At 40.7% G+C, this 13,407-nt stretch overlaps 1 protein-coding gene across 1 annotated transcript in view; it reads right to left on the reverse strand.

Annotated features, from left to right (window-relative positions):
* The window catches only part of tprg1 (tumor protein p63 regulated 1), an 83,580-nt gene that overhangs the window by 58,102 nt on the left and 12,071 nt on the right, over window positions 1-13,407 (reverse strand). Inside the window, exon 3 of the mRNA XM_061888680.1 lies at window positions 8,405-8,581. Within this exon, the coding sequence (XP_061744664.1) occupies window positions 8,405-8,581 (177 nt within the window). The remainder of the gene's footprint in view (window positions 1-8,404; window positions 8,582-13,407) is intronic.

A 13,407-nucleotide genomic window follows, 5' to 3' on the forward strand; every position in this document is an offset into this window, starting at 1 on the left:
AAAAAGAGAGTACGGGTACTTTCCTGGTCCGCCTGCAGTCCAGACCTGTCTCCCATGGAAAATGTGTGGCGCATTATGAAGCGTAAAATATGACAGCGGAGACCCCGGACTGTTGAACTACTGAAGCTCTACATAAAATAAAAATGGGAAAGAATTCCACTTTCAAAGCTTCAACAATTAGTTGCCTCAGTTCCCAAACGTTTATTGAGTGTTGTTAAAAGAAAAGGTGATGTAACACAGTGGTGAACATGCCCTTTCCCAACTACTTTGGCACATGTTGCAACCATGAAATTCCAAGTTAATTATTATTTGCAAAAAAAGTAAAGTTTATGAGTTTGAACATCAAATATGTTGTCTTTGTTGTGCATTCAGTTAAATATGGGTTGAAAAGGATTTGCAAATCATTGTAATCTGATTGTAGCTGAGATTGTAGCGACCCCAAAGGGAATAAGCGGTAGAAAATGGATGGATGGATGTATTCCATTTATATTTACATGTAACACAATTTCCAACCTCATATGGAAACGGGGTTTGTATTTACATTGTTTCCTATTAATTCACTATACAAACGTGTCAAAAACCAAATAGGTTTGTAAAGGACTTCCAAACAGATTGCAGTCCTGATAAGATTAAAAGGATAAATGATGTGGTGTGTCTGGGTTGTGTTTTGACAGATTCCAGTCCAATTCAAGTCTTCCAAACAATGGCCTGGAACCCGACGTGACATTAACGTCGGGGCGTCACACGGAATTACACAAGGAAACATCAAAACTTTGCACGCTTTCAGAGGGATTTTGCGGGGAGGTTTTGGAGCGACCGAGGACTCCAGACTCCTCCGGAACGCACGCGGCCCGATCAATCTGCCGCCGAATAACGAGCGCTGACAGAATGACCTCGACGTGAGAAAAGGAGACACTTCCTGGGGGAGAGAGAAGAAGACGGCGGCGAGAAGAGCAGGGGACGTCTTTCTGGCTTGGATCTGTCTCCCCGCTGTCCCGCGTGTCTTTCACCGCCGTTTTATGTATAATTCAACGTAATGCGCGCAGATAAAGCCTCAAATAAAAGGCGGCGCTCTCTAAGCTCTTCACAGCACATTACATTTTATTCATCAAATTAGTCGGAGTTCCCCGGAGCCATCTTTAAAAGGTTTAGATGAAAGGACTACATTAATTTTGCCACTAATCAGCTAAGTGACAGCTCCAAGTGACAGCTCTGCACTTCCTACCCTTCTTAAGGAAGAAGAAACAAAAAAACCCACAAACGCTCCGCTAACCTGGCATTGACGGTCCACGCCCGGCCCTCGCTGCTGCTTCTTCTTTTTTATTTTTTTTTACTGACGAACGTGGAAATCATCTTACAAGCTTTGAATCAATAAAGCCCTTTTTTGTGGAACAATTACACTGAGGTGTGAAGAAAAAGTTGGGGGGGGAAAAAAAGCATCTTTGGGTGCGCAGCAAAGGGGATTTTCTTTCTTTTGTCAAGCAAAGTGGAGCACCAGGCTGATAATTAGAAGGAATTTTGGTAACTCTCGAGGCAGAGAGTTCTATTTTTTAATTAGCTGCTAAAAGTGCAGTTTTAAAAGTAGGCGTGCTAAGCTGGTAACAATGAGACACATTACCACGGAGATGGACTCAAGTGAACCTTGGATGGATACGCTCGCACCATTTCCTTCTCTCGTAACATTTTCATGCTGAAATGCGTTCAAATCAACTGATTATTGTCATTTTGACATGCCGTATTTCTTTGAATTGCCGCCGGGTATATAGTATGCGCCTTCCTGAATTACTGCCGGGTCAAACTCGTTTGGCTAAATAATTAGCGCATGCTTAGTATTACCGCCGGGTCAAACTCGTCACGTCACGAGTGACACTTCCCCTGTCATCATTTTCAAAATGGAGGAGGCTGATTTCAATAATTTGACAGGGTGCAGTGCGTCTCCCATAACAATGTGACCTCAGACTATGCTAAGGTAACGTGTGGAGTTCCCCAGGGTTCGGTCCTTGGCCCTGCCCTCTTCAGCATCTACATGCTGCCGCTAGGTGACATCATACACAAATACGGTATTAGCTTTCACTGCTATGCTGATGACACCCAACTCTACATGCCCCTAAAGCTGACCAACACGCCGGACTGTAGTCAGTTGGAAGCGTGTCTTAATGAAATTAAACAATGGATGTCCACTAACTTTTTGCAACTCAACGCCCAAAAAACGGAAATGTTGATTATCGGTTCTGCTAGACACCGACCTCTATTTAATAACACAACTTTAACATTTGACAACCAAATAATAAAACAAGGTGAGTCGGTGAAGAATCTGGGTATTATATTCGACCCAACTCTCTCCTTTGAGGCACACATTAAAAGCGTTACTAAAACGGCCTTCTTTCATCTCGCTAAAATTCGCTCCATTCTGTCCACTAAAGACGCTGAGATCATTATCCATGCGTTTGTTACGTCTCGCCTCGACTACTGTAACGTATTATTTTCGGGTCTCCCCATGTCTAGCATTAAAAGATTACAGTTGGTACAAAATGCGGCTGCTAGACTTTTGACAAGAACAAGAAAGTTTGATCACATTACGCCTGTACTGTATATACCTTTATATACATATATACATACATATATACCTGTACTGGCTCACCTGCACTGGCTTCCTGTGCTCTTAAAATGTGACTTTAAGGTTTTACTAATTACGTATAAAATACTACACGGTCTAGCTCCATCCTATCTTGCCGATTGCATTGTACCATATGTCCTGGCAAGAAATCTGCGTTCAAAAGACTCCGGCTTATTAGTGATTCCTAGAGCCCAAAAAAAGTCTGCGGGCTATAGAGCGTTTTCCGTTCGGGCTCCAGTACTCTGGAATGCTCTCCCGGTAACAGTTCGAGATGCCACCTCAGTAGAAGCATTTAAGTCTCACCTTAAAACTCATCTGTATACTCTAGCCTTTAAATAGACCTCCTTTTTAGACCAGTTGATCTGCCGCTTCTTTTCTTTTTTCTCCTATGTCCCCCCCTCCCTTGTGGAGGGTGTCCGGTCCGATGACCATGGATGAACTGGCTGTCCAGAGTCGAGACCCAGGATGGACCGCTCGTCGGGACCCAGGATGTACTGCTCGCCTGTGTATCGGTTGGGGACATCTCTACGCTGCTGATCCGCCTCCGCTTGAGATGGTCTCCTGTGGACGGGACTCTCGCTGCTGTGTTGGATCCGCTTGAACTGAACTCTCGCGGCTGTGTTGGAGCCACTATGGATTGAACTTTCACAGTATCATGTTAGACCCGCTCGACATCCATTGCTTTCGGTCCCCTAGGGGGGGGGGGGGGGTTGCCCACATCTGAGGTCCTCTCCAAGGTTTCTCATAGTCAGCATTGTCACTGGCGTCCCACTGGATGTGAATTCTCCCTGCCCACTGGGTGTGAGTTTTCCTTGCCCTTTTGTGGGTTCTTCCGAGGATGTTGTAGTCGTAATGATTTGTGCAGTCCTTTGAGACATTTGTGATTTGGGGCTATATAAATAAACATTGATTGATTGATTGATAAAAGGAAGAAGATTAAAAGCTATTCAGTAGGATTTAAGGTCCAAGCTATTAGAGATGCGCGGATAGGCAATTATATCATCCGCATCCGCATTACCAAAGTCGTCATCCACCCGCCGTCCACCCGAACCAACATTTTATCAGGACCGTACCCGCCCGCTGAAATACATCAGAGGTTGTCCACCTTTACCACTCACAGAGCTATTTAAACCTGTTTCACAGAGCGATGACGACAATTGGAGCCGCTAACGTTGCCGCGACTTCATCCTGATTACAAGAATATGGGCGTGCTGTGAAGCCATTATCTTAGACACCTTCAACATCATGTACGAAACGATTGTTGATCCGGCAGGATGTTGTGTGCAGTTTCCGCAATCACACGTTCAAGATTGAAAGGCATGCTGGGTGATACAGAGTACACTGATGGTTGTGATATAAACAACTTTAACACTTACTAATATGCGCCACGCTGTGAAGCCACACCCAACAAGATGGACAAACACATTTCGGTAGAACATCCTCACAGTAACACAACAAACGCAACACAACAAAAATCCCATAATCCTTTGTATCCGTGACAATTCCTGAATATATTTTGCGCCCCCAACACCGATCACAGAATCATGCATATCAAATTTTTCCGGATGGTTCAACCGCCGCCCGCCCGATTCTAATTAAAATCTATTTTTTCGTCATGTCAACCGCCCGACCCGCGGTTTATCCGCGGACTCCGTGGATGAGACCGCAAACCGCGCATCTCTACAAGCTATTGAATATGCTAAAAAGAACAGTAAGCAGCTATGTTTTATTAATATACCGTAGCTGCAGAAGAAGTGACAAGTGTCGTGATATGTGCTGGAAACGGATATGATGCGGGGGGGTGCACGGCGGACCTTTTAGGATGTAACACCACTACTCTTATGCTGGCTATGTAAACAACCGAGCTGAAATAAAGCATGTTCCAGTCATAAATACCCAGTGTATTATTTATACAATACCACTTCATGGTGGCAGCAGTGGGATAAAGAGATCACCCACGGAGCAGAACGGGAAGGGGAGTTGTCCGAGGATTAATTCTGTCGTCACCCACACTACACCTGGGGAGCCGAGCTAACTGATAGCAGCGGTCTGCACGTTGAGAGCAACCCAAGCGAGAGCACACTATGGCTACACATCTACCGACCATAACTGGACCAGCAAGAATGAGCAGCGTGTGTTTATTTTTTCCTCTTGCTTGCACTTTTAACATGGAGGATTACATATCGAAAATAAAACAGTTTTCTAAACTGGACTTTCAATGGAATCAGGAGGTAATAAAGGAAGATCTCCATCGAGAAAGAGAGACTTTTAAAACTGAAGAAAGATAAGGAAGACTTTAATAAACAAGTTATCCATGCTTTTGATCAGAAGGAGCTACGCATGGACTTTCTTTGAAGTTCAAGTGAATTAAATTTATATAGCGCAGGGCTTCATGGTGGCAGAAGGGTTAGTGCGTCTGCCTCACAATACGGAGGTCCTGTGTAGTCCTGGGTTCAATTCCGGGCTCGGGATCTTTGTGTGTGGAGTTTGCATGTTCTCCCCGTGAATGCGTGGGTTCCCTCCGGATACTCCGGCTTCCTCCCACTTCCGAAGACATGTACCTGGGGATAAGCCCCTCCCACCTCCAAAGACATGCACCTGGGTATAGGTTGATTGGCAACACTAAATGCTCCCTAGTGTGTGAATGTTGTCTGTCTATCTGTGTTGGCCCTGCGATGAGGTGGCGACTTCTTCAGGGTGTACCCCGCCTTCCGCCCAATTGTAGCTGAGATAGGCGCCAGCGGCCCCCGCAACCCCAAAAAGGGAATAAGCGGTAGGAAATGGATGGATGGGCTTTTTCTATAGTGACGCAAAGCGCTTTACATAGTGAAACCCAATATCTAAGTTACATTTAAACCAGTGTAGGTGGCACTGGGAGCAGGTGGGTAAAGTGTGACTAGGATGGCGTAAGCGGGGATCCAACCTGCAACCCTCAAGTTGCTGGCACGGCCGCTCTACCAACCGAGCTATACCGCCCCACAGATTATAATAACGTTTTTTTTTTTATTAAATGTGCTTTTCATGATGGTATCCTTACATCGCACTCAAATTTATAAGCGCAGGCCTAAATTTACCGCATGCCTTTGGTAAGCGCCGGAGTGAGATGACGTTTTAAATTAGTTAGCGCCAGAGGTGGGTAGAGTAGCCAGAAATTGTACTCACGTAAGAGTACTGTTACTTTAGAGATGTATTACTCAAGTAAAAGTAAGGAGTAGTCACCCAAATATTTACTTGAGTAAAAGTAAAAATTATGTTGTGAAAAAACTACTCAAGTACTGAGTAACTGATGAGTAACCTGTTTGTTTAATGATTACGGCAACAAATGATGCACAAAAATAGCAATGAGCAAATTCAGAGCCAGGAATATCTCTTAAGCAACTAAAACAACATTATATATTAAATAATAATACATTAAAATACAAATACAAATTAAGGCAAATTGAGCCACACTACCTTAACAGCATCATAGGCTCAGTAGGCATTGATTGATTGATTGAAACTTGTATTAGTAGATTGCACAGTACAGTACATATTCCGTACAATTGACCACTAAATGGTAACACCCACCCCAATAAGTTTTTCAACGTTAATCAATTACTTAATAAATAACCAAGTCGAGGTGATCTACCTCAAATATACATATCACATATATATATATATATACATATACATACACACATATCATATATATATATAAATATATATATACATATACCTTTATATATACAGTATATAATTTATATTTATTAATTTTGCCGTTTTTGTTCACATGTTAAAGGTGTTTTAATGAATATACATGCATGTTTAACATATAGATTCCTATCTTTCATGAAGACAAGAATATAAGTTGGTGTATTACCTGATTCTGATGACTTGCATTGATTGGAATCAGACAGTATAGTGCTGATAACGTCCCGGTTTTCAAATGGAGGAGAAAAAAAGTTCCTCCTTCCTGTCTAATACATCATGAAAGTCGTTGGTTTTTGGCATCTTATTTGTCCAGCTTCCATATTCCTTTTTATACACTTTACAAGAAATACATTGGCGGCAAACTCCATAGCTTGCTAGTTTGCTTGCGCTGGCTTTCGGAGACTCTTATTTTGTTAGCGCAGGCGCGATGGAGCAGCACTTTTATTGTGAAGACAGGAACCGCGCTATCAGTCTTTAGGCTTTTGACGGGAAGTACGGTTGAAATAAAAAGTGTCTTTTTTCCTTTACACTTTTGATTGATTGATTGAAACTTGTATTAGTAGATTGCACAGTACAGTACATATTCCGTACAGTTGACCACTAAATGGTAACACCCCAATAAGTTTTTCAACATGTCGGGTTCTACGTGTGACGGTCACGTGACCACCTGGCTCCGTTTGATTGGTCCAACGTCACCAGCGACTGCATTTGATTGGTGAAACGCAGGCATGCTTAGTTCCTACTTTGAATGCATGTCTGACAAAAACAAAACAAACAAAGCGTACATTAACAGATCGATAAAAAAAAAAAGTAGCGAGTAGCGACCGGATTGCAGATAAATGGAGCGGAGTAAAAGTAGCGTTTCTTCTCTATAAATATACTCAAGTAAAAGTAAAAGTAAAAGTATGTTGCATAAAAACTACTCTTAGAAGTACAATTTATCCCAAAAGTTACTTAAGTAACGGAGTAAATGTAGCGAGTTACTACCTACCTCTGGTTAGCGCCTTGGTGGCAATTCAAGGAAATACAATAATGCAATTTTTTCTGAAAGTATCGAAAAGTATCAAAATAATATTGGTATCAAGACAACGCTAGTCACTAAAATATCACGCTAAAGTGCAGATTCCAACCATTGAAATATGTTGTATAGTTCAAGACTTATGGTCATTAGGGACGGCGTGGCGCAGTGGGAGAGTGACCGTGCGCAACCCGAGGGTCACTGGTTCAAATCCCACCTAGTACCAACCTCGTCACGTCCGTTGTGTCCTGAGCAAGACACTTCACCCTTGCTCCTGATGGGTGCTGGTTGGCGCCTTGCATGGCAGCTCCCTCCATCAGTGTGTGAATGTGTGTGTGAATGGGTAAATGTGGAAGTAGTGTCAAAGCGCTTTGAGTACCTTGAAGGTAGAAAAGCGCTATACAAGTACAACCCATTTATTTATCATTTATTTAGAAAACACGACTGCCCATCAGGTGCATCAGAGCCAGAACAAACAGGCTCAGAGACAGCTTCTTTCCCAAAGCTGTCACCATGTTGAACTCTAACTTATAATATAAGTTATTATTATATACAATATCATGCCCTAATACCCTACTGTGCAATACTACCCTTCGAGTGCAATACGTCCATCACTGATTGTTATTTATTACTTCGGTACTCCTGTCTTGCTCTGTATATTGTACAGTATTTTGTACTTCTATAGTGTTTTGTATATTGTACAGAATTGCTTATTATTTTTATTGTATAGAAGTCTGTTTATTTCAATTGTTAGTTTTTGCTTTTATTACCTCTTATGTCATTTATTTCACCCCATATTTGTTCCCACTACCGCACCTTAAATTGGAGTCTTTAATCTCGTTATATGCAAATATAATGACAATAAAGTTCAGTCTATTCTATTCTATTCTATAATGGCAGCTACATTTTCCATCTTAAAGATCTAACAAAAAATATTTGGGAATGTCCGGCGGGCCAGATTGAAAAGCCTAACGGGTCGCATGTGGCCCCCAGGTCTGGATTAGCCGTTGCGGCACCTTAACCCGGGACGAGGGTTGAGTGAAAAGGCCACGGACGTCACGCTTAGAAAGGGTACTTACTGAAGCAGGTATGTCATCGGGAAGGTGAAGGTGCCGTAGCAGAGGCGGTCCACAAAGTTGAGTGGGATCTTTTGGATCTGCTCACATCTGAACATGACGAAGTCGTACTTGAAGAGCAGCAGGAAGTTGTCGGTGATGATCGCGAGACGTTCTCTCTCGTTATTCCAGTGATCCACCCTGGAAACAAAGACAGCCACATTGATCACTTATGCTAAGCTAACGTCCACGTTGGACTGGCCTTTGCATATTGTCCTGAGAGCCCTGTGGTTTGATTCTGGGTCTTGGCATCACCGTCCACAGCAAGAACATTCAGAAGCTGCAGTACTTACAGAATAGTGCGCAAATACGACCACATCACACCAGTTCTCAAATCCCTTCACTGACTTCCTGTTCCACTCAGGATTGAATACAAAGTCTCCCTACTAACTCATTCGTACTTCCAAATCCTCCACACGACACCGCCGCTCTGGACAGACTAACCTCCTCCAACCCCGGAGGACAAAGTTACAGTCAATGGGAGACTGGGCTTTCTGCGTCGCCGCTCCCAGTCTGTGAAACGCTCTCCCTGACCACCTGAGGGCACCACAGACTGTGGATGCTTTTAAAAAAAGGCGTAAAAATCCTTTTTAAAAAAGCCTTTTTTTTAGATATATGCGTGCTAGTTCTAGTTTTTATTTTTATTTATAAGGGACCCTTTGGGACAGAGGACCCTATTGAATTTCTAAGGTTTTATTATTATTTATTATTATACCGCCGCCTCTTTAAGCTGTAATTTCACCCCCTTATCATGCTTCAAAACTCACCAAATTTGACACGCACATCAGGACTGGCGAAAATTGCGATCTAATCAAAAAACCAAACCCCGAAACTCAAAATTGCGCTCGAGCGCCACTTAGGAAGAAAACAGACAAAACTGTCTTTAACTTCCAGTAGGAATGCCGTAGAAACATGAAACAAAACCACTACGTAGGTCTCAGTTAGACCTATATTTCATTCACTGAAATCCCCCGGCTAAAATCAACAGGAAGTTTGCTATTCCCACTTCAATACAAAAGTTGGCTAAAAAATGTCGCATTTTTTCAAACCTTATCTCCTCTGAGGCCGTTTGTCGTTTCGGCTTCAAATAAGCACAGAAGAGAGATTGAACCCTTCTGATTAAAAGTTTAAAAAAAAGTTTTAATTATTACCCCGTTTTGGATTTTATGAGCCTGCAAAGAACCATTGCGCTGCTGCTGTTGTCACAGAATGGCGGCTTTCTGCTCAGACAAAATTGTAGGACTGTCATACACACATGAAACAAAAACCTCAATGTTGGTCTCACTGAGACCTATATTTCATACACTGACCGCCCCCAACTAAAATCAACAGGATGTGTGCTATTCCCACTTCAATAAAACAACTGCATTACATTCACCATGCATTAGTCTCAAAATGGCGGCACCAAGGCGTCCTTATAAAATGTCCAAGCCACTTTACAACTGTTATTACTCTGAGACTGATGTATAACACATGTGTACAACTTTTTCTCTGTGTAATAATCCATCCATCCATCTTCTACCGCTTATCTGGGCTTGGGTCGCGGGGCAGCAGCCAAAGCGGTCCCGCCCATCACTGCTTGCAGCTTTAATTTGTATTATCTTTTTATTTATTTATATTTTTAATACACTGTAGCACTTTGAGGTTGTTTGGTCAATGGAAAGTGCTTTTACAAATAAAATTAATTATATTATATTAAAACACCGTTCAAAAGTTATTTAATTTTAGAAGTTCAACTAAGACAAGGAGGCCAACTGAAGGCTCGGTTTTTGCAGTTAATTTTTAAATTCAATCATTAACTAGTAGTTCGCAGTATTCATCTTTTTCGAGGAACTTATTGAATTATTTCATTCTGCATGTAGTGTGTGAAGTGGCAAAAGTGTGTGTGTGGGCATGTCGATGCAAATATGTACAAAGGCCTGGAAGTTGCTTGGTTCGGCGTCATGGTCCTGTGCTTCGTTCCGCAGAGTGAAATCGCTGTAAAAGACGTAGTTCTCAGCAGCGACCATGCCAAAGCAGGTGCGAGGGAGTCGAAATACAAATTAGGATTGTTTTGGTTTGGACGAGCAGATGCATTTTAATCGATTGTCCATTCAATTGTCCGTTCTGGTCCTCAAATTAATTCCGACTTGTAGAGCGGAAAGCTTCTCCGAGATTTTATCCAGTTTGCGATTTAGTTCAAAAAACGCCACAGTTTGAACGCCTACAACCTTGCCCATCCCATCAAGGATGAGGGACAGCTTCTGGATACCTTGAACGGCTGTCATCTTCTTTTGAATTTGCCCATACACCAAGGCAATGCCTGATCCAAATAGCAGATGACCTGATATCATAGTTCCGTGATAACAGGTTGTACAGCATTCCGTGAATGCTGCATAATAGACAGTATTTATATTCAGTGGCCTAGTGTTTAGAGCAGGGGTGTAAAACTCAAATACAGAGTGGGCCAAAATGTAAAACTGAACAAAGCCGTGGGCCAAAGTTGAACAGATTAACCTCTTGTTAGGGACCCAAACAAGTTTTGCATTGAATATTAAACAAGCAAGGCTTATATAACTTTATAGTCACATGCAAAATCGAGTTTCAATTTATAATAATTATTAAAAAGATATCAATGGCATATCAAATACAATTTGAATAAAAATTGGGGGAGCGGGGTTTGGTGGTAGCGGGGGTGTGTATTGTAGCGTCCCGAAAGAGTTAGTGCTGCAAGGGCTTCTTGGTATTTCTTCTGTTGAGTTTATGTTGTGCTACGGTGCGGATGTTTTCCCGAAATGTGTTTGTCATTCTTGTTTGGTGTGGGTTCACCGTGTGGCGCATATTTGTAAAAGTGTTAAAGTTGTTTATATGGCCACCCTCAGTGTGACCCTTATGGCTGATGATAAAGTATGCCTTGCATTCACTTGTGTGTGTTAAAGCCGCATGTATTATGTGACTGGGCCGGCACATTGTTTGTATGGCGGAAAAGCGGACGTGACGACAGGTTGTAAAGGAAGCTAAAGGCAGTGCCTTCAAGGCACACCTCCAATATTGTTATCCGGGTGGAAATCGGGAGAAATTCGGAAGAATGGTTGCCCCGGGAGATTTTCGGGAGGGGCACAGAACTTTGGGAGTCTCCCGGGAAAATCGTGAGGATTGGCAAGTACGAGTATCAGCGGTGAATGCAGCTTACAGAGACATCGCCCCTGTATAATACCGGCGGGCCAGCTCTAATCTTAATTTGATATTACCTCAAGGGCCAAATGAAATGACCAGAGTTTGACACCCATGGTTTAGAGTGTCCGCTCTGAGATCGTTAGGTTGTGAGTTCAAATCCCAGCCGAGTCATACCAAAGACTATAAAAATGGGACCCATTACCTCCCTGCTTGGCACTCAGCATTAAGGATTGGAATTGGGGGTTTACCGGGCGCGGCACCGCTGCTGCCCACTGCTCCCCTCACCTCCCAGGGGGTGATCAAGGGTGATGGGTCAAATGAAGAGAATAATGTTGCCACATCTAGTATGTGTGTGACAATCATTGGTACTTTAACTTTATTATTCACATGTGAATAATGCTGTATAATAGACAGTATTTATATTTTTCACATGTGAATAATGCTGTATAATAGATTGAATTTATATTATTCACATGTGAATACTGCTGTATAATAGACTGTATTTATATTATTCACAGGTAAATAATGCTGTATAATAGACTGTATTTATATTATTCACATGTGAATAATGCTGTATAATAGACAGTATTTATATTTTTCACATGTGAATAATGCTGTATAATAGATTGAATTTATATTATTCACATGTGAATACTGCTGTATAATAGACTGTATTTATATTATTCACAGGTAAATAATGCTGTATAATAGACAGTATTTATATTATTCACATGTGAATAATGCTGTATAATAGACTGTATTTATATTATTCACATGTGAATACTGCTGTATAATACACTGTATTTATATAATTCACATGTGAATAATGCTGTAAATACTGCATTTATTGTTATTCACAAGTGAATAATGCTGTATAACAGGCAGTATTTATGTTATTCACATGTAAATGATGCTGTTTAATAAGACTGTATTTATATGAGTCACATGTAAATGATGCTGTATAATAGACTGTATTTATATTATTCACAGGTAAATAATGTTGTATAATACTGTATTTATATTATTCACATGTGAATAATGCTGTATAATAGACTATGTTATTCACATGTGAATAATGCTGTATAATAGACTGTATTTGTTATTCACATGTGAATAATGCTGTATAACAGACTGTATTTATATTATTCACATGTGAATAATGCTGTATAACAGACTATTTATGTTATTCACATGTAAACGATGCTGTATAATAGACTGTATTTATATTATTCACATGTAAATGATGCTGTATACTAGACTGTATTTATATTATTCACAGGTAAATAATGCTGTATAATAGACTATTTATATTATTCGCAGGTAAATAATGCTATATAATAGACTGTATTTATGTTATTCACATGTGAATAATGTTGTATAATAGACTGTATTTCTATTATTCACATTTGAATAATGCTGTATAATAGACTGTATTTATATTATTCACATGTGAATAATGCTGTATAACAGACTGTATTTCTGTTATCAACACGTGAATAATGCTGTATAATAGTCTGTATTATTCACATGTGAATAATTCTGTATAATATACTGTATTTATATTATTCAAATGTGAATAATGCTGTATAATAGACTATGTATATTATTCACATGTGAATAATACTGTTTAATACTGTATTTATGTTATTCACACATTAATAATGCTATATAATAGACTATTTATGTTATTCACATGTGAATAATGCCGTTCAATACTGTATTTATGTTATTCACATGTGAATAATGCTACATAATTGACTGTATTTATATTATTTACATGTGAATAATGCTATATAATAGACTATTTATAT

Source organism: Nerophis ophidion, linkage group LG26 (assembly GCF_033978795.1).
Source record: "Nerophis ophidion isolate RoL-2023_Sa linkage group LG26, RoL_Noph_v1.0, whole genome shotgun sequence".
Lineage (NCBI taxonomy): Eukaryota > Metazoa > Chordata > Actinopteri > Syngnathiformes > Syngnathidae > Nerophis > Nerophis ophidion.